The sequence below is a fragment of the Sinohyriopsis cumingii genome, chromosome 12 (genome assembly GCF_028554795.1).
Source record: "Sinohyriopsis cumingii isolate HCF-2022 chromosome 12, ASM2855479v2, whole genome shotgun sequence".
NCBI lineage: Eukaryota > Metazoa > Mollusca > Bivalvia > Unionida > Unionidae > Sinohyriopsis > Sinohyriopsis cumingii.
Window position 1 is genome coordinate 71,530,513 of NC_142972.1, and position 23,074 is coordinate 71,553,586.

At 36.3% G+C, this 23,074-nt stretch overlaps 1 protein-coding gene across 1 annotated transcript in view; it reads left to right on the forward strand.

The window, feature by feature from the left end:
• The window catches only part of LOC149786727 (xaa-Arg dipeptidase-like), a 75,704-nt gene extending 53,340 nt beyond the window's left edge, over nucleotides 1–22,364 (forward strand). Inside the window, exon 6 of the mRNA XM_089975966.1 lies at nucleotides 22,225–22,364. Coding sequence (XP_089832092.1) covers nucleotides 22,225–22,364 — 140 coding nt within the window. The remainder of the gene's footprint in view (nucleotides 1–22,224) is intronic.
• The last annotated feature ends 710 nt before the right edge of the window (nucleotides 22,365–23,074 follow it).

Genomic DNA, 23,074 nt, shown 5'->3' on the forward strand with positions numbered 1-23,074 from the left:
CTCACGATCGGAATTCAAGGAAAGCTATGGTACTTGTATGCAGTAGGAGCTGAGATGTGAATTCAGCATAGATTCTGCTGCAGAGTTAGACACTATACTAATAAACAAAGCTTTATCTTAGAGCCAATGGCTCAAGAAAACCACCCGTCCTCTCGTCTTGACCGTCATGGCCGGACTTAGGGCACGGTTGTTTCTTTTGGCTCCCGCGCGTTCAAGGACCCGCTCGTGTTGACTAAATAATTAGGCATACTCCACCGGCTGGGTCCCGCTGCCATCATGATGACGTAGGCCTCGCAAACTATAAGGCCAGGCCTGCTGACATGGTAAAAATTAGCTGGGCCGAGTTAAATTTAATTACGTGCTCGTCCCTATGCCGAGTAGATGTAGGTTTGTACCTTGAGATAAATCCGAGTGCAGTTGACACACTGAACGAGCGCCTAAGTTCAACATCGCTTAAAATTGGGCGTGCGGCAGTTTAAAAAAAAAACATATTTATTCTGCATATTTGTTGTCAGTCAAGAACATCTTGCACTGACTTTGTCTTTTATTGTTTTTCCAGGTACTGGATATAAGTATGATACTAAATTTGGAATATATATTACTTTGCAGTTTCAAACTTATCCCTTGATTTACTAATGGTGTTTTCATTTACACTGAAACTTTTCAGTAATTTCTGAGTCTTTTTGACGCGGAAAAGGTTCCTTTTCAAGTAGCTATCAAATTCTTTATGAGTCAGAACTAGAAAATGTCAAAATGGTTTCATCTGATCAGCCAAAGTAACAGTTGCCCAAAGTCACCGGTATTTTCAATACGGTAGCTTTATTGAAAGATCGCATTCCAAACAGAATTTGGCAGCAGATAATCTGAAAGCATGTGATTTTCAGTGTCTTCATTGATTCTCACCAACTTTCATGTAGTATATGCCTTTGTAACCTATTAATAATATCGAGACAACAACTGATTGTTCAAAATCTAGTTGGGGTAAAGACCTAGAAATGTTCTAATTCTACTGGCTCTATATGTAGCTCTTGAAATTGGAAGCTTGACGAGAATGGATGATTTAGTACAAGAGATGTGCGAAATTGGGACTGTTGTAGTTCTTTTTTTTTCAGAAGATTGGTACTGGAGCGTTTTGTTGTGAGGAATAATTTTATACTTATATAAATATCTGCTGGCATCTTTACCTTGGCGTGACAATGCATTAATAAAGTTACACAATGTTTAAAATACTGGCTTGATGGGGAAAGCGTAACAATGTAGTGTCCAGATGAAACCCTTAAAATGTTTTGGTATTGTCTGTCTTTTAACTCCACGAGATTTAAATCTTAAGGATGTGTGATAGCTCGTTGAAGAAGAAAATTATTACACAGATAGTACCCAAACGTTTTGTTGAAAATGCAATCACTACTAAGAAATGTATAGCTGTGTGCAACTGCAATTTCTCGAGATGCAAACCTTGTCTCTTAGGATATATTTAACCTAGGAGCCATATATTAGAATGTAATATTATAATGGTAGTTACCGTGTTTTAGTATCAAGTTTGTATCAGGTATCTACCGTTCTGCAGTAAAGCATAAGTAGTTTAGTGGAGAAATCAATTTCCACGAATGGTTCAAGTATACATCCAGAAAGGTTGTCAAATATACATTTTGAATACAAAAGAACAAGAAAAAACATTTAAATTCACTTTCAAATTTCTGAAAGCTGCATTTCCATTGGCTAATTCAAAAGTTACCAGAACATGACCCATAAGCGGTCACTATCAGATCGTCACGTAGTTTGTCGCAGAATAGAAACCGAGTGGGTTTTTGGACTAAATGAATAAGACAAACACAATGTGAGAAAGATGGAAATTTATGAAATGAATTAAAAAAGAAAAATATATGATGTAAAAATACAATGATTCTCTCACGCTCTCAACATACGATTGACTCAAATCACTCTACACAACATTCACACATTGAAAATTAACCAAAAATATGAAATCAATATGAAGTACAGATCCAAGAAACCTCATGGACTGCATATACGCTTCAAACAGTATTCTACACTACAAGAGAGATTAACATAATCTCAGATATGAACTCCGATTAAGATTCAAAATAATCTTATGAACATAACTAAGATTCAAAATAATCTTAAGAACATAAAAATGCAATTGGAACAATAATTGAACCAAACGTATGCTTCTAGACCCCTTGTACAGTCGCACGATTCCTTAGGTTGGCCCACACTCTTATCGGCCTCTCGCACCCTTTATGGATCCACCACATGTACGTATACACATGTACAGACAGCATACAGCACACTTTTGAATTTGTTACGTCTACGTCCGCGGCACAGACATACATACGCACATACATATATACGTATCGACAGCACGCAGCCTTAAATACTCTGGAAACTCCAGACAGCTCTAAATAACTTTGGACAGCTTCAGACAGCTTCAGACAGCTCTAGTCAGCTCTAGTCATATTCACAGTGACAGTCACAATCACAGCGACAGTCACAATCAGCTACAATGAAACCATATTGGTCATAATAATAGTTTCTGTAAAATCTCTAGATATATGCTAATACATTAACCTGTAATAGTGACTTGTAATTCAAAGTTCAAATCTGCGTTGTAATAAATGCATTATTACGCGGTAAGACATTACAAACCGAATAAGCCTCGCATATCAGATGAAATGTAAATTTAACACTTACCCCTATGGCTGGAGAACAATGGAGAGCGTACACTCCTTGACGTGATCCAAAACGACCAGTGTCGGTTTAGAAATCGATCTTACTTAAATCCATAGGAGAGTGAGCAAAAGTCAGGGTAAAATACCCGTGCAGATCATGTTATTAATGTCCCTTCGTCGCAAGTAATTTTCGGCGAGGTACATGTTAATACAGTCGCTTATCTGGAAAAACACGTATTCACCCTAGATAACATTGTACGCATGTACAACGAGAAATAGTTAAATAGTTCTAAGGCAAAACCAAGTTATTGTTTGCCTAATTATGTGACATAGTTCTGTTTCAATTTTTTCTATGCATTTAAAATGCTGAAAAAAATATAAAATATGGTCAAATCAATCATGAATATCGCAAACGTTACCTTATCAATTAATGAAAGATTTTTTTTTTATCTGAGCGTGCCAATATTCTTTTTGCAGATTTTAATTTCTTCATGTAATTGTTTTCCAACATTATTGTAAATCTAGAGAACGATCAATGTCAAGGAGTGTCAAATTAGAAAAATACTAATATAAAGCAATAGCGGGATATTTTTCTAGCCAAATAGTCTTTGTGCTATTTTTCGTTACTGTCCAGACAATAGAAGAAAAGAAAAGAAACAGAAAGAAACGTGCAAAATATTCTTAGTCTCTTTGAGAAACCGTTGAAATCAATGAAGAAGAATACAACGTCAGCGTACTGACCCAGTTTATACTCTCTGACATCAAAAATTAGTAATGTACCTTTCATATTCTGTTTAAAAGTTAGATCTAAAATTTCAGCACCAACGCTAAACAAATACGGAACAAAGGGATCTTCTTGGCAACGTCACCTTTTATGACATAAACGATGACACATGTCCATTATTTATAACACAACTTTTAAAGAAATTGCAAAACAATTTAAACTATTTAGAAACAGAATTAACGACGTTTAAATATTGAGAAGCTTTATCCACAAAGCTCCAATTAACTGAATCTTTAAAAAAATGTCTATCAGTGATAATAACATTATAAGCCATATATATTTACATTCTCTAATTTATCTCTGATATCGTATAAGGACGTTGTATTTCTCTGACTAATCTATGCTTCATTAATCCTTTTGAATATCAATGATAGTATAGTGGAAGAACTGTTCGAATCCGAGCTGCAATAATTCCCTAATCAATTTTAAAATAATAATTAATTATTCAAAGAGTTACAGGCCTCCAATTACTAAATCATGTTTCTTTTTTCCCTTGGTAAACTTGAGTCTGAAAATCAGAAAGTATTGCTACATTATATATATACTTTATCTGCACAGAGATCCCCCATGATCCATACAATGTTTTTTCTTTTCTTTTCCCCCTAATATAACTCAGCAGTGAATCAATTTGAGCTTTTTTGTTTGTTTGTTTAATTTTCCATCCATTTTATATGCTTGCTGTATTCATTAATTGCAAGTGGACCCTATTATGGCTTTCTTACCTCTTGACTAAGTTTAATATTGTGTTTAAAAAACTTTTATTCAGTTCCACATAAAATTGCTTTTTGAGTTTCTAGAATATCTGATATATTTATTCAACATCTAAATTCATTTATTTTATTGTTTTATAGATATAATTTCTTTCATCAAGATAAGAAGTATTTTGTATCTTTTTTCTCTAAATTCTCACCATCTGCCTTTGGATCTTAATATAATACATTTAGTACCTCTACACCTTATACACCAAAAGTAGCGACCGTTAATCCTTGTTTACGATGTCTAGTAATTGGTTGAGAAAATCAACATCCTCCGTTATTAAACATGGAACTTCTTTGGAAAGTGGTTTTAATATTTGTCTTTGTGTGCGACTATTAAGTCCTCCTAAGATAGGTCGAACTTTAAATCGTTAGGCTTGTCTATGATTGCATATTCCAAAATTTACTGCTGAATTTCTGTGACAGTATTACTGCTATGGATTTTGGGAAAGTAACGTTGAAGAATCCTTTTCTTCTTTACATAGTTCATTTATATCCTTTTTTAGTTACCTGTTTTATTAGCGCGGATGATATTGACTGTCTCAACCAATATCCAGACCTCGTAAATGAGAGATTGACATTCGCTATTTTTGACACTTGTACACAAACATCAATCTGGAATCTGGAATAAAAGCAGTGAAATTTTGGCGAAACAAAAACGTGAAAACAAATATTCACGATTAAATTATGAATTTATAGTCCGGTTCCTTAAACTAATGCTCATAATTTAATTTCTTCTGATGAAAAAAGCATGGCTATGGTACCATAGTGCCACCAAATTACGCTATGCTGATCTTAGCGTACTTGACAGAGGCTATATTTGACAGAGGGTCAAACACAGAAAACATTTTGGGGATTATTTAAGAAAGAACTGGAAGTGATATGAAGATGACTGTTCCAAATATGGAATAAACAAGTTTTTATAGAAGAATTCATCCATATTTTCAAGAACTTACATCCAGATTCACAAAAATGAGTGTGAGATAAGTATTTTAATCCTGGATATACTCGTCGATTTATCTGGAACCCATATAGTCGTCATGTTAATTGGAACCCATACAAATGCCAAGTCATCAGAAACCCATATTTTTAATGAAATTTCTAAGAAATATGCTGGTACATATGATTATCTCAACTTGAAATCTTGTCACGCAAAACACCAAATAGAGAACATTCTATTTCATTTTGTCACGCAAAACAAATAAAATGAACAGTCATTTTAATTACAAATGTTATGGACAAACATACAAGCAAAACAAAAATACTTGTAGAATTACAGTAATAACTTCACAGGCAAAACTACCCAACGTAAATTATCAATTAAGGAACACTGAGAGAGAAAAGAAATGAAGCAGCAGAGAGGCTGAACTACCTCTAATTGGTTCACTCTCCGTTTCGCAAAATAAGCCTTCCTCGAAAATCGCAAAAAAAAAATCACGATTGTCTCAGGTATGAGACAACCCTGTCAACGAACTTAATAAACTCTAATTGACTCAGCCTATCGCTGATTGCGAAAAATCGCTGAGATCGCGTCGGTGCCAACAGCGCCTTTTCTGCTGCTGTAAATTAAATCATTATTATATCAATAATGGCAAACATCGGAGAAGCATATACGACTAGATTAGCTCGAGAGCGACTAGAGACAATAAAAAAATTCTTCCCGTACAAGATAGTGTCAGACAAAAATTACAAGTACGACAAGAATCTCAAGTTGAATTTGCAACTGGTGCCGAACAATTATTTAAACCTGTTACAGCGGTCACTGAAAGAGTTGCAACGGCTACTGAAAAAATAGCAGCGAGAACTAAACAAAAATAAACCTGTTACAGCGGTCACTGAAAGAGTTACAACGGCTACTGAAAAAATAGCGAGAACTAAACAAAAACAAAGAAGATTTTACGAGTACTTCCAACTGAGATGGCTGCCTCATAACCTCAACCTAAAGAAGAAGAAGCACCTGAAAGTGCTGTTGGTGAAGAACCATAAAAAGGGGAAAAAAGGAACTAGTTTTATGGAGAAATTTACTGAAGACGGCATACAAATGATAAAAGGAATTCAGCCAATGAAACCTGATGACATAGTCGATTTTGGTGCGTTTGCTGCTAAAAGTTATCATTCAAGAACAAAATTTTTAAAACCTGACTATGTTAAAGATGTAAGTCATGATACATGGATTAATTGGGTGTTTAAAATAAATCAAAATGTTGATCAGATAAACAAACGAGAAATATTTTATACCACATATTTATCATGAGTAAACAAATATGATAAAATGATGCAAGAACAGAAACAAAAACAGGAACAAGAGTGAGAACAGAAACCAGAAGAAAGGGAGCAAAAGCGAAAACAAACAAAAACGACAACAAAAAACTTCCCAGGAGGAACCTTCATGTCAACTTCCTCCACCATTGCAACAAACGGAGGAAAAAATGTATTATCCAGATGAAGAAGAAGAAGAGTTTTACGATATACCTGACACCGGTGTTACTGGTAGTGGTTTGGGGAGTGGTCTTATTGCCTGTCCTAACGACTTCTAACAACGTCCTTTCTGACGTATAACGAATATAAATTCTGATTGGGGGTAAACGAGCTGGAAATAATTCTCCGGAAATAGCCAATGAAGAAGCTGATATTTCTCTACGATTATTTCAAGGTGGTATCATGGACATTAATGTTTATCGGGAACTCATTGATGAAATCGTTGATGTCTATCGTAGTGACTAGTTGTTATCGCGATTAGATAAATGAATAACAAATAAGATGGTTATACATAATGCTCATCGTGAACCTGTAGCGGTTAGGGTGATAAATTTGCGATTACCAACCTATAAACAACTTACGGAGATGGACTCGGTGATGTTGTTCAGGGTTTATTCAGAAGGATAGCCCCCAAAGCAATACTGATCGCAAAACAATTATCAATGAAAGCTATTGACGTTGTTCGTGATAAAGCTCCTGGTGCTATTGGTAATGTTACCAGTAAAGCGTTCTTGGCAATCAAGGAGAGACAAGCACAATTAATACGTAAACGTCAAGAAGGTTCACCAAAAGCGGTCCAACCACAACCAGTGAAATTACCAAGCATTGAAGTGATGCCTGCAAATGTCAGTAAAGTAATAAATCAAGCTGAAAAAATAAATACAAGTCTGATATCAGGAAGTGGTCTTCGTGTTAGACGATAACAAATTATAATAGAATGCTTAAACGTATATCCGACCTATCGATTGATATGGACGCACCAGTACTAAAGGATGAGTCTATGCGTGATTATCAGTATTATTTTTATGAAGCACGACAGCCAAATCAGCGTGGATGAATTGAATTACAAGTTCAGGAAACAAGTAGATATTTCTTGCCTGCTGAAGCATTTATTGAAGTCGAAGGTGAACTTGTAACAGGCGTTGTCGCTAATACAGAATACGGAGCTAATGTCAGAGTTGGCTTTGTTAATAATGGGATCTTGGCGTTATTCAAAAGTGCTATATACATGATTGATGGAAAAGAAATTGAGACAATCCAAGATAATGTTGACGTTGCTACAACGATTATGGGTCTAGCAAGATATTCAGATGATTATACTAGATCAGCTGGTCCGACTATGATGTTAGCCAAGGATAATGTTGACCATCCTGATGGGAGACCTGATATTGTAAGACGACCAAGAAACTTTGCCAACAACGCTGACGTTGATGTGTGTCCGGTGGTTCACAACAACCCAGATTACAATTTAGGATTTAGAACACGTCAATTAATGCTAAAAACTAATCGTAGAAGATTTTCATGTGCAATTCAACTGTCCCACATCTTTGGATTTTGCAGAAATGTCCGAAAGGTTATTTTTGGAGCTAAACATACAATTGTACTTGTGCGAAAAGGTGACGATAATGATGCTATCTGGCGAGAAGATGGCGAATCTGCTGGTAAAGTAATATTATCTAAACTTTTGTTATGGATTCCGGTAATGACTCCGTCACTCGATAAAGAGCAACAGCTACTTTCTTTTATGGATCAAGACGGTAAATCGATATTATCATGGTTAACAACAACTACCGATAGTGTTCAAAGTTCCATCGACGGTTTATTTACCTGGCATATATCATCACAGCAAGGTGTTTCTACACCAATGCATATCTTTGTTGCTTTTCAAGATGTTGCGCGAGTAAACAATCAAGAAAGAAATCCAATGGTATTTGACAAACTTGGTGTCTCTGAAGTATCTTTAAGAATAAACAGACATCAAGAACCATCTGAAGATATATTCTTGAATTTTGATCAAAATTATGTAGCACGTGCATATCATCGTTTGATGACATTTATGGGACGTGATCAAAATATTGATACTGGTTTGCAAATATCACAGTTAGACTTTACAACGCTGTACCCGGTTTATTACTTTTCGCTGGAACATCTTGATTTAGTTAAGCAATCTGTCAATGATATACATTTTCGAGCTCACGTAACTGCATTACCTGTTATTGCAGCTTGTCCACCAGTTGTTTATGGTCCTTACAGAGCAATTGCTGTTATACTTAGCGATAAAGCAATGTTACTTGAAGGTGTTGGTGGACGAATGAGAGTCATTGATGACCCAGTGGAAAATATATAGACAATTAGATCAATCGCGTTAATTATAAAAATGTCATATAGTCACGTTCAAGTGAAAAAATTACAATCAAAAAGCGCGAGCACATGCGGGACAAAAATAACATTGAAGCGAGATCAAATTGCTAGTGGTCCAAACAAGTTATCGTTGACTAAAACTCAACTAAAACATTTCAATAAAGCGCAAAAAGAAAAAAAAACGGAGTTCAACTTGATTTCGCTCCAGGTGCTATCAAAGACATGGTTAAAACCAGTGGAATATTTCCACTTCAGGCAGCAATACCAGCATTAATTGTAGCTGCTGCACCAGCTGTTGCAAAAGCAGCAGCGTTTGGAGCTGTTGGAACCGCTGCTGGAATGGCATTAAAGAAAGCAACTGGAAAAGGAATTTTACACAAGGAAAGCTTAAAAAAGATCATCACGGACACAAAAACCAAAAAGGCGCCCAAAAAAGTCAAGTATGCCTCAGCCGAGTCGTCTAAGACTACCAGTGGAACAATACGGAGCGGGTCTAAGAATTCCAGGAACTCCACCATCATGGTACCCCAAATGTCGTTGAGTAAAACACAGAGTGTTTCACCGTTGTCAAATTTTGATTTACTAGATGCTGCTAAACAACTCAAAATAAAGAAAATTTAGAGGTGTTTTTATGTGAGATCAGTTACCACAACAACCAAACAGCGCTGAAACAGGAATTATTAATCTTGATAACAGCGATGGTCCAGGAACTCATTGGGTTGCCTACGCGATTTATCCAAGTGGAATTGTTTATTTCGATTCGTATGGGTTAGCACCGCCAGTTGAATTTCTAAAATATGGTGACGGATTTCAAATTCCAGTTTGATACTCAAGGCTACCAACACAAACATTAACCGATCCACCAATATGTGGCCGTGAAGTAATTAATGTACTTGACGCGTTATCAAAATCAACCAAACCACCTCACACAGTTGTGCACGAGTTTACCGCAAACAGGTTTGTTAAGTCATCGTCGTTTTAAACAGCCCTTAAAGATGATAATGGTTAATATTTACGGAAGATCTCTCAGCGAAAGTAAAGGCAAAAAACACGCCATGATATTGATTTATCAAAATATGCGACTAAAGACGATCTTAATGATCTCATGAACCTCTTTGGGATTGACCGAGATGAGGTTGTTGTTTTTCAGGATAAATACGGTGTGTTAAAAACCAGCAATATCAAATGGAATGATATAGACGAGTAATCGGTGCGGTCACGGATAACATCCTTGTGTTTACTGACAGCGGAAAAATCAGAGACTCAAGTATATCATTTAAAACCATCAGAGATGAAATCACAAAAAGTGTTGATAATCGTTTAAAAAATACCGGTGACACAATGACAGGTGAACTCAACTCAAATAAAATAGTGGTGTTAAGAGATCCAACATCCGACGAAGATGCCGCAACAAAACAATATGTTGACGTTAACTACAGCACCGTTGATGGTAAATTATCCATGTTGGGGGCCGAGTATGATGTTCACATAAGCACGTTTACAAATCTCCACAGAAACTTTAGAAACATTAATGAAACCGCAGAGGAATTATTTGGTACCCCATTGTCCGTTGAGGCAAAACTCTCTGATATAAAAAAACAAACATTGGATACGATTAAAAAAACACTCGAAGATGTCGTAAGTGGAATTCCAGAGATTGTTAACAAAATTAGTCTGATTAAAATCCCACCCGGAGTAACTCCGGGCATATTACTAACATAGTATAAACAGTATCATCTGGATTAGCAACATGGTCACAGCAAAATAAAGCTCTCAAACATACCGCAACAGTCACTGGTGTGTACAGGCTGTCTGTGTTCAGTGATGCAAAATGTGAGATATTTACAACGTATTCATGGCGTCATTCAACTGATAAGTTTTCTGGAGTTGTGTCTATCATATTAAATAAAGGAAACGAAGAACCATGTATACTGGAAGCAGCTGATAAGAAATTACCGCAACATCTTACTGGTGGTGTCTATAATTTGTAGCTGAAACACCTCAATTAGTTACTGCGTAAAATAATAATGGCATTGACAAAGTCAACAACAGCGTCAACAACAACATTAAATGTTCAACAATATAGATACGATCAAGTACGTGAATGGCAATCAGAGTTAAAAACCATCATTGACCAGTATACGTTAAAAGTAAAAAGAAATACAAGCGGCTTGTAGTTGCTTTGGATGCTATAATTTATTCAGTATCTGCGTTAGTTGCTTTCTACCGGGGTAGTATATCAGCGCTAACGCCAGTAACAACTGCAATAGCAGTAACAATATGCGTTTCATCATCGATTGCCATCGCTGCTGTTTTTAATATTATCGCGAAAAAGATATCACGTGCACGAGCACAAAACTCAACGATTACGTTGTAAAATTAAACACATCCACAACAGCATATTCTAAATTTTCGTCGCTGATATCATCAAGCCTCGACGATACAACGATATCAGATTCTGAATTTGCCGTAATGGTTAAGACATACAATGAAGTCCTTGGTAAACAAGGCTACGTAGAAAACCACCATTTGAAAGAAAATGAAAATGATAATGACAGAACAGCAGATAGCCGCAAATACAACTCCGGCAAGAACAATAATGATAACAGTAAGCTCAACCAAGCCTGAATTCAGTATTAATTTTCCAACTGCAATTCCGGTAAGCGAGATCGCGTTAGCACAGTTGCGGATATACCACAGTTGTCCAAATATCAGATCAAAATCATTTAGTGGATTACCAGCAAATAATTCCTTTGTGTTTGCAAATAAAAATAAACCAGATGATACACCCGACTGGAACGTTGTTGGAATATCCACCGGGTGCTATAAAATCGATGAAATCAATGAGGAATTACGGCGCAGAATAAAAAAATATCACAACAAAGGAATCCAAGATAGCAATAACAGCCCATGAACCAAGACTATCAGCCGCGAAAGAGATCAACTCTCCCGATTACGTCGTGGATATATATCATTCATCGATCAGAAAAGTGTTAGGATGGCCTGAACTTCCACCTAAAGTGCGACCGCATCCACCTGAACCAAAAAAGTCTGATTTCATCACGGACAAGCAATCATATCATGAAGTTAAACCATCATACAAACAACATTTACTTAACATAAAAAGCGCAACGTTAGGTTGTATATTTAGCTTTCTTAGTAAGGACAGTGTGTCGTGGGGTTTTATTTATGAACAAATTCCCAGAGGAGGAACTAAATCTATTGTTTTTCACCTAGGAGATATTATTGAATATTTTAAAATCACTAATCGAGAACATGAGTGGGAACGAGAGCAACTACGGCAACGCTTCCAAGAACATCTTTCTGACATAACAAGTTCACGCAGCGAAATCATTAAACAAATAGAAATATTAAATCAGCTTATATCCGACATGGAATATATTAATCAGCGAGTAATCCAGGCAACAATTGATTACACTGACAATATAAATAGATATAAACAACGATTTTTAGACGCATACTCGATAACAGAAGCTGATCTACCAAATTTTAAATTTCCCGGGTATAACGCAGACAAACTAAAAAAATCAGTCAATGTTATCATCGATGAGTTCATTTCTAAAATACTTGAGCAATGGAGAAAAACACTACACAGGCAACCATTCTCCGATACAACAATAATCCACACGGAGAAGGTCGCCATGTATATCCGGAAATCGTAAATATAACCCCTGTGGATGCGGTCAATCTTGTGTATGATGTAATTGATGGAAGTAACAAAACAGACAAAACAATATCAAATCAAGCGGTGCAAGGATTTATTCTTTATTCGTTCACACCGAAAGAAACACCTGGATATCTGATTGTACAAGAACCGATCAATCCGGTCTATCTACGCTGTCATCCACTGTTATCAAGAATAAATTTTAAACTAACTGACTAGTCCGGGCATTTGCTTGATTTAAGGAATGAAACGTTAAATATTAATTTGTATGTAAAATCGTGAAAATATATGATGTGTTGTAGTGTTTTATCAAGGAAACAGCACCAAAAAATAAGTCTCCACGAAATCAAACGTGATATTTTTTGGTTTACTTGACATATTTTCACTTTCATTATCCTTGACTCTCAAGAAGTCTAACTATCATTCTCATTCGACATAATTTTTCTTAGTTGCCTCACACGAGTAATAATTATCTTCTTTGCTTCATTTTCGCGAGATAATTCTGACCTAAATTTTTCGATTGCACGAGAGAGAGAGAGAGAGAGAGAGAGAGAGAGAGAGAGAGAGAGAAATTCCCTGACATCACTTTCTTTTATTGTAGCTGGCGATTGAAACATCGCCAACAGAATCTTCTTTATAGATCTATACTGAGATGGTAAAGTTTTCCTCTCTCTTCCTTTTTATCTTGCAATGTCTCAAAATCAGAGATATTGTTTTCTAGGATTTAGTTCATCAGATATGTTTATGCCGTCGCGCTCTAATTTTTTAATAGCAGAAATAACATCATTGATATTTTCGTAATTCATTATACAGTATATTATATATTTAAAAGAAAAATATTTTATACCAAAAAACGACACAATCCCATATGAACCCCCAGCTTAACAAATGATATGCTAGCAGGCTCAGAGGCACGGAAACACAACCCCCATGTGAACCCCTAACCTGTCAAACAACAGTCTAAAAGGTTCAGGAGGGTGTGTTTGCAAGGACGAAACATTTCCCATATGAACCCCTAGCTTACCAAATGATATGCTAGCAGGCTCAGATGAATACATCTAAGGACAACACAACATGTTATATATATAACGACGGCACATTCCCCCATATGAGCCCCTATATTGCCTTATGACATTCTAGCAGGCTCAACGAGCATGTATAATCTTAATTCTAACTTATCCTAAGGATAGCACAACATATATATTTACACTATTTACCGTGCCTCTCCTAGATTGCCTTATGACATTCTAGTAGGCTTGACGGGTAACATATAATCTTAACTTTAACTTATCATAAGGACAGCACAACATGTACTTTTTAACTATAACTTAATTGTAAGGACAGCACAACCTTATGTGATCTCCTAGCTTACCAATATGATATGCTAGCAGGATCAGCAGGTACATATAATCTTAATTCTAACTTATCCTATGGATAGCACAACATGTACTTTTTAACTATAACTTAATGGTAATGACAACACACAGACACGGGGTAAATTTTCTACGTTCAACAGATTTTGCACACCCTCCCCCAAATCAATCCCGGGAGGTGCAAAATAATACCGCCACTTGGTGACATGGCGGAAATTTGTGTTTACCTGATGAGTTTCGAAAACCCCAGTAAAGAAACGAGTTTTATGGTATATAAGCTGACTGATACTTGGAAACTCACGCGATGGGTGTGCGTGTTTCTTTTCTTAAATATAATCGCATAAAAAATACAGATGGACCAGAAACTAGACGGATTCAGTGAAACAAGTATATAGTTTGTAAAACAAAATATTATTTATCTTAAATAAATGATTACACCGGCCCGTACTGACAGTCCTTAATTTTATCTGCGGGAAGTAATCGTTTATATTTTACTTCCGTGTTGACCCGTACAAATCAAGGACAGATAATTATTTACCTTTACATTGAGAAACTGTAAGTGGGTTATTCATGTGGTGCAGTGTGTATACAATAGAGAAACTGGGAGACGGAAATCACCAATGCGTCACGAAACAATGTTATTGGTATGTTTCAGAAATTATTATACAGTTACTTTTGAATTGCAAGAAAATAATACAGTTACTTTTGGATTGCAAAAAAAATAATACAACTTGAATTTAGTTCTACTTAACAAGCCAGACTTGAAAATTTATTTATTTTCTGGATAATATATAATATCTATAAAATAGGAAATGGTGTGTATTGTGCAATCTTTTAAAGTCAAGGAAGAGAACTCTATCACATTTTTTACACAATCCCTGCAGAGTTATCTCTGTTATCTGTATCTAACACTATTGGGACAAAAGAGAATGAAATCCCGTTTTCATACAGGTATAAAAACGATGATCTGGTTATTTTATCTGCAACTCATTGGACTGAACGCCGGTTAATACCGAACTACTTGCCAGCCACGTTCATTGACTGAAATATTATCTCTTCGCCGGTTTCAATATTGACAGATTTAACGACTCTAGGAACTTTTTACATCTCCCGGTATTCCCACGTGCAGAATTCTCGCTATGCGTGATAGCTTGCAGGTTAGATAAATTATTATTAAGTTTTTGTCCATCAATATGATCGATCACAAGACCGTCTTTGAGCTCCCCGTAAAAAAGCCTCGAATACAAATCTATGGTTGTAATACTTCTTTTTCACAGCGGTGAACGCTAGACAACCAGCATTGTTAACAACACCAATTGGTTTCATCAGCCGACAGTAAACGATTGTACCATCACAAGATGCTTCATAATTCTTGATGATGGAATGTGGGACAAATTCTTTTTCCTCCAATTATCTGTAATATTATTTGTTTAAATTATAACTTATCTTCAAATCTTGCCATATAGTCTTCGTTTTTATAACCTTATCAATGACCTTGACAGAGTCAACGGTGTTATTTTTTTTGTCATAATACCGCTTCAATTCTTTTTATCTCTTACCACCACATTGCGCACCTAGCTGTGTTTTTCCTCAAACTTCAACACCACATTTTAAACACGGCTGAAGACCAAGACTTCCTCGTCGTACCCTTTGCAAATGTCGATCGCAGAATTCACTCACGCAGGATTCGTTACAAGGAAATGAAGATCCTACCATCAACCACTTGCACTGATTTCGTAATTGAGTCATCGTATATATATATATATATATATATATATATATATATATATATATATATATATATTTAAATACTTGTCTGAAATATAATATGGAAGAGTTTGAGAGATTATCCACAATCAAGCCTTGGAAAACTTCCAGATTCGATTTTGACAGACTAACCCCTGACTTGCGGAGATGTGCTCTGACTGATCTGAATAATATTATCAGGGATGCTTAAAAAGAATTTCGTGATGATGGGGCATCTCACACATGGTCTGCATTCAAAATTGCACGCGATGACGTCATTGATGCTACAATGAGCGACACACGTGCGAAAACGATTGTATATTACCTTGATGATCACAAATATTTTTTCAAAAGAAAGTTTATTGTGCTAGCAGATTCCGCTGAGTGAATTATCCGTGACAAACGTGATCCTGTCCTTGCAAATGGAAAAACCGCTCTGTTAAGTAAAAGTTCCATGCCAGGAACGCTGACTGGTATTGACAGACCATATTACGCTCGAGCGTATCCTATGACCGCGGTTATTTATAGAATTTATCAGCTAAATGATAAACCCAACATCGATGATCTTGCACCAATGAGATTTTCATCCTGAATTGTGTAGCCGAACGAGTAATTGAGCATTTTATAAATGCGAAGCGTGGAAATGGGTTAACTAATCAGCGACGTGAAAAACAAATGGGCTGAATCGGTTAAGGATACCGGCGCTACAATAAATGATGTCGCTGTGTTATCAAGTAAATTAAAATTTCCAATAATAGTAAGAACGTTAACCGTATAGAATTTATATGAATCAAAGAACAAAGGAAAAGGGACGCCAATTGAAATTATTGATAATAACGCTCAGGCATGGACTAGCGCAGTAAAATATTTCCACGAGATCGAACTGTAAGATTGTACCCCCCAGAGTTTTCTGGGGGAAATATATTTGATTTTATTCACGAAATAAGTAAAAACGCTTCCGTATCGGTATGATTATTTTCAAGTTCAGATGATAACAAATATGATCAATTTGTTCGACCCAACGGCGATTTATACCGTAAAGAATCTTTTCACGAGGAAATGAGAAAACTCGCGCAAAGATATTCAAAAAATACTGAGCAATTATTACGAAATTGTTTTACAGTTCCGTCAGTTGCTGCCCACGCTGCCAGAGAGAGAGAGAGAGAGAGAGAGAGAGAGAGAGAGAGAGAGAGAGAGAGAGAGAGAGAGAGGGAGAAATTCATGGAAGCCAACGCGATTTGAATTTCTTAAAGATGTGCAGTTAAGTTGTATCGAATACTGACATGGCAGATTATGTAATACCAAATATGACCACAATGATGTTAATTCCGTTGATATGATCGCGTGTTATCCGGGAAGTTTTCTTGGAGCGAGTGAGTGTTCTGGATATTTTAAGAGATTTGGACATCCCTGTCATGAGATGACTAGAGTGGTAATTAATGGTCCCTTACCTGATTTTGACTTGACAGGATTCGCTTGTGTTGTACCATTCGAATTCGTTAAAGATCTTCATCCGTGTTGTTATGTTTGGTTTGGTAGACACTTCTCAGAAAAAAGCTGGGCATCAATAGTTTTATTACGATATATGATTAATTGTAAAATACTGATATCGTTGACGGCCAGTGAGGCAATTATATCATATCGGAAACAAACCGAAGTTTGGTTACCTACACCTGAACTACTCCCTGCTGCTGACGCTGACGACTTTGATGCGCGATGAGACATTTTCGCGAAAAATACCCCCGAAGAAAGCATTGCAAAGAATCTCGGTAGAAAATAATTGGCAAATTTACCCAAGGTGGAGTTGCAACAACGAAAGATATATATGTTGTAGTCGAGAAAAACGCTTACTTATCCAACGGAAAAAAGTTAGGCACAATTGTTAGTTGCATTAATGGAGAATCACCGCAGTATACACATCTAAGATCCCCAATGCTCTCTTATGTTTCTATAAATTTATTAGCAATGATAAATATATTTCCTCGCACCGGATTCATTTGATATCGAAAAAATATTCAGAATTACTGGCTCGTTTTACAAGTACTAATGCATCATGGGGTTCGTGGAGAATAAAAGAAGAAACGTTACGTGATTATTCAGAATCCTCGAATGTTACGATTAAAGATAGTTATAGCAGCGATCAAATATCAGAATTATCATGTGCGGCGCCCGTGTATGATCCGGTATCCAGACACAAGACGGTTTATCTAAACGGGCCGGGGGGTTCTGGTAAGACGACTCGAGTGATCGAATTATTTCGACAGAATTCAGATGAAATGGTTGTGCTAACATCAACACACAGACTCGCGAGAGAAATGAAACAACGAGGGGTGAAATCATGTACTTATCATAGCTTTTTCAAATACAGCGGTGGCACATGGACTCCTGACCGAATGGGAGAGAAATATATTCCAAAGATCATCATTTGGGATGAGGTGTGCACAGTGTCGTTAGAAACATGAAAAACATTTCTTGATTGGTTGTTATTGAAAAACGCAGCTGTGATAATGTGCGGCGATCACGGCCAACCACCGCCGTTTGTTGGACCATCTCCACATCATTGGCTAAAGAATTTTGTTGATTATTACTCGGAGATAACTGATGATCGCAGATCTCTTGAAGAAATAAAGGAGTTTAAAAATTTAATCAGACTACAATCTGATAAAATTCAGTGTAAAATAGCGCGTAAAATAATTCCAGAAAATTCTCTTAACGACTTTTGGGAAACATGGAGACTAGACGATTTGAAAGTAGCAAGTAGAAAGATAGAGACACACTTCAACAGCGGTTATTTCAGTTACACAAGGAAAAATTCTCAGCTTTACGTGTACCGATGTGTTATAGACCAGCTGATACGCAACGACAAAATATCGACGTTGATATACCAGGACCCTTGACAGAATCAAGGGAGAAACATAATCTTGTATTAAATGATGTTGTTTTGGTTCCTGTCAGTGTTGTCGAAGATGCGCTACACGCTGACAAATCTCCGTGGACGCTAGGATACGCGATGACAATTCACTCATCTCAAGGGTTAACTATTACTGAACAGTTGTTTGGATTGTTGATGATCGTATCGAATGGTCGAATTTAGTTTATTTAGCAGTGTATCGAGTGAGAAGAATTTCTCAGCTGCGTAGAATTGTCATGGACGCATCAGAAACCATCAATAATGATATTGACAACGATATAATAAGAAAAAAAATTAGTTATAAACAATGTGACAAAAAAACAATAAACGCGATTTTGATCTTGACGCTGAATTTATCAACGCGCTAAAACAACAGGAGAATAGTCATTGTGCAAGTTGTAATTGTATAATGTTGTGGCAGTACTCGAGTAATAATCCAAGACAATTTACCGTAGATAAAAACGATAACAGTCGCTGTGATACACGAGAAAATGTGATACTGACCTGTCTTGAATGTAATCGACGTAGGGGTGCTGTCACCCTTGGTGCTAGTGAAGTGATCGAGGTGGTAATTGAGTGTCTTCGGGAATTACTTGTAACTGTTCACGTTTAAATCCGCGTTGAGGAGCAGTTGAATCTAATCTGTAGATTGCAGGTCTACCAATAGATCTTACCACGCTGGAAATGTTATGTGATGCGATACTCCAGATAGAATCAGTCGCTCTTTTTCACCACCTTCAAGTTCAACGGGTTCATATAAATATCTTACAGTCACATTACCTTATACCGGCTGTGCTGAAACATCACGTCGTTGTAGTGATATGCGCGCGCATATGATTGCATTAACGGGTTTTAACGCAGTTGTTCGAGTTATTTCATTATTTATCGCAGCTATCACACTTGGTAATCTTGCAACCCATTCGCGAGATCTTTTGTCTTGAATGAATTCCTTCGCGTACTGATATCCAAATAACCGCTCAGCAAGTGTTCGATTAAATCTTTCAACGATTGCCTGATCACGATGAATTGCAGTATGTCCTCGTCTGACGGTGACGTTATGTTTTTTCATTAAAGATGATACTACACCCAGAAATTCTTTGCCAGGATCAACCTGTAACAGCTGTGGCCATCGCAGACCACTTCGTTGATAAGCTCGTTCAAACGCAGAAGCAACATCAGTTGCTGTCTTTGTTGACAACGGCTCTGCTTCTTTGTATCTACTTGCAACGTCAACGAGAGTTAACGCGTATTTATATGTTATTTGACATCTTCGTATTTTAATGATATCGTGTGTTAGAAATAATATATCAGCCTGATGAACTTCCTTTGGCACGCTGACATCAAAATGTGCAAAGTGAATTCGTTTAGGTGGTGGTAGTTAAATTTGCCATATTGCCTGTCGTGCTAACCACGCTTCAGCAGTAGAACGTTCGACACCTGCTGCTTTGGCGAGTTTACTAATCGCTGCTCTACCTTTCCAATAACCATCTTGGGGATAATAAATCGATTCAATTATAATAATAATCGGTTGATTAATTACCAGCGCCTAGCACTAGTTTACCTTTCATCGCTGATCTCACCAACCAATTAACTAATGATTCCCTGAAAGATTTATTTGTAATGTAATGTAGCGCATGAATTAATTTTACATCTGCGATATGTCTATGCTGCAGATCTTTACTTTTATAAGCTACATCATGAGCATGACAAGCTCGATCAATTTCATTTATCGGATATTCACCATTTCTTGGTTGATCTTGATTATCAAGTCTGATATCAAGTCTGGTTCCAGGGCCACAATAATTATATCCTGGGAGGTGTTTTTCTCCTAGGTATTTAGCCCACGGAGTCCCGGGTAACTTTGTTAATTTTGCTGCAATATCACCTCCTCGTTTTTAATAAAATACTATTTGGCTTTGACTGTGCGGAAATAAATTTAAATTTCTTTGTACCACATCGTTCACACTTACCTGTAACTGCTGATTTGTTATTTTTTGTTGTAATAGTTGTTAGTGCACTTGTTGGGGTACGCGCCCTGCATTTCACACAATAGAAATCCATATTATTTATTGCATTTCTATAACATGATTGTAATCTATTTCTCAGCGACAAGAAAACAACAGCCGGTCAAGCATCATGCAGCGCTGACAAATTATATCCGTATGATTATCATAGGTCCATCTGGAAGTGGTAAGACGCAACTGTTACTTAATTTGATAATGAGATGGCTCAAGTGGGATAAGTTGTACCTGGTTGCTCCGTCTGCAGATGACCAGCGGTGCTATAATGTACTAAAGGATTTTAATGAAAATGCAAAATCGTTAAACGGAGACGGTATTGTTGAATTTATCACTGATATCGATGAAGCGCCATCTGTATACGATCTTGATAGATTCGTTAACAATTTAGCTGTATACGATGATGTAATGTTGGATAGACAGGCTAACCCTGCTAGAATATTTTCCAGAAGTAGACATAATGTTACTCAGCGGTATACACAAATTCCTAAAGTGATCAGGGATGATTGTAATATTCTTGCTGTGTTTAACGGAGTTTACACTCACACGTTACGAAATATTCATCAGACCTGGTGTGGCAGTGATATGGACATAAATAAGTTTAGAAATTTATTTAGTCAGGTTCAGTTATTTTCGCATGGATTTATCACGATAAATGTACATGATCTTCGAACACGTTATCGAATTGGTCTTGATAATTTTTTAGAATAATAACAACAGAAAGGGCGCTGTTGGCACCGACGCGATCGCTGCGATGTTTCGCGATCAGCCATAGGCTTAGTCAATTAGAGTGTATTAAGTTCGTTGATAGGGTTGTCTCATACCTGAGACAATCGCGATTTTTTTTGCGATTTTCGAGGAAGGTTTATTTTGCGAAACGGAGAGTGAACCAATTAGAGGTTGTTCAGCCTCTCTGCTGCTAATGGACCGACAAAGGGAGATCACCGTGAAACGATTAGCCCGCCATCAAATCGATTATATATATATATATATATATATATATATATATATATATATATATATATATATATATATATATATATATATATGTCTTATAAGCCACGGAAAACTACGATCGGTCCAATGATACGAAAATGGGAGCACTTACTTCGATGTAGTGATAAGTGATCGGGAGTGGAAAAAAAATATTGAAAGTAAGAGACGACTCAGAAGTGAAACAAATTCTTGCCAGGTCTAAATTTAACTTCATTGAAAGCGAAGCCGAGTAACCAACTGTGTTACGAGTAAATGCAAACAATGTTCTAATATTACAGAAGGAAACTCTTTAAATTAAAAATGTTAAATATTTAAAGTTAAAAAGCACTTATGCACTGAAATGTGTGAAACGTGCCTCTTACATAGGTCCAACGAGAAACGAATTCAAAAGAGACTGACAAACAAGAACAGAAGATCTCATATTTCAAATGAATAGATAGCTATATAAATGTTGAAAAGGAAGTTTCAAAGTCCTTCATTTTTATCAGTTATTTACTGATAATGAATATTTTGAAAGAAGAATAGGAACTCTGTTTTATAGACACTCTTCAACCAGACTTAATAGTTCTAAGTAATCATTTGTGCATTTCTGTCAATTTAGTTTTGGCACTTTTTGTGTTAAATATTTTCTTCTCTTGTACTCTGCTAGGTGATTGTATTGCACAGCCCTTTACTCTGGCCCAGGGAAAGGCCTTAGCAATGACGGCACTGGATATCTTCTCAAATCCCGCCATCCTGGACAAAGTTAAAGACGAATTTAATAATGCTGTACGTCCGAATCCAAAATAAGCGATAACAAGAAGACCGTTTATGTAACTATTGTCACTTTTAAAAAAGCTTACATACCTAAAGTTTACTAATTCACACTTTATTAAACAGTGAATTATTACTGCGAAAGAAAGATGCTGTTTTTTTAATTAGATTCAGTACCCCTTGGTTCATTTATGTTTGTTTTTCAAGAATACGCGCTTGTGGGGGTAGGGGATTGTTTTTTTTTCCTATACTATCATATATCTCTATCCTACATTCTCAGTTTTTTCCTGCATTATAATGAAAACCAAAAGCACATCCATATGCATTTTTGAGATGGTATCGGTCCTTGATACACCAATATATTTATACAGTATATAGTAGCCAGTTCAATGGATGACCTCTTCTCATTTAAATGCGCAAACTATGATAAACACTGTAATTTTTTCTTAATATTTTGCTTAACTTTATATCAAATGAAAAAAAGAAGAAAAATATATTGAAACGCATTGGGGATATAAATGTATTTTAGCTCGTATTAGTCATATTCATGAGGGGGAAGCACACTGTTTAATAAAAATTTACATAAAGAAGGAAGAGAGATGAGAGGTATTTTGCTGGGTAATAACTTGACTACACAAAGCAAAAGAATAACACTTAATAACGTGTATGGCCTTAATTCAGATGGTCCCAGTGTTTGTTGACAGAGTATAATAAACAATTGATGAACTTAACGATCTAATTAATAT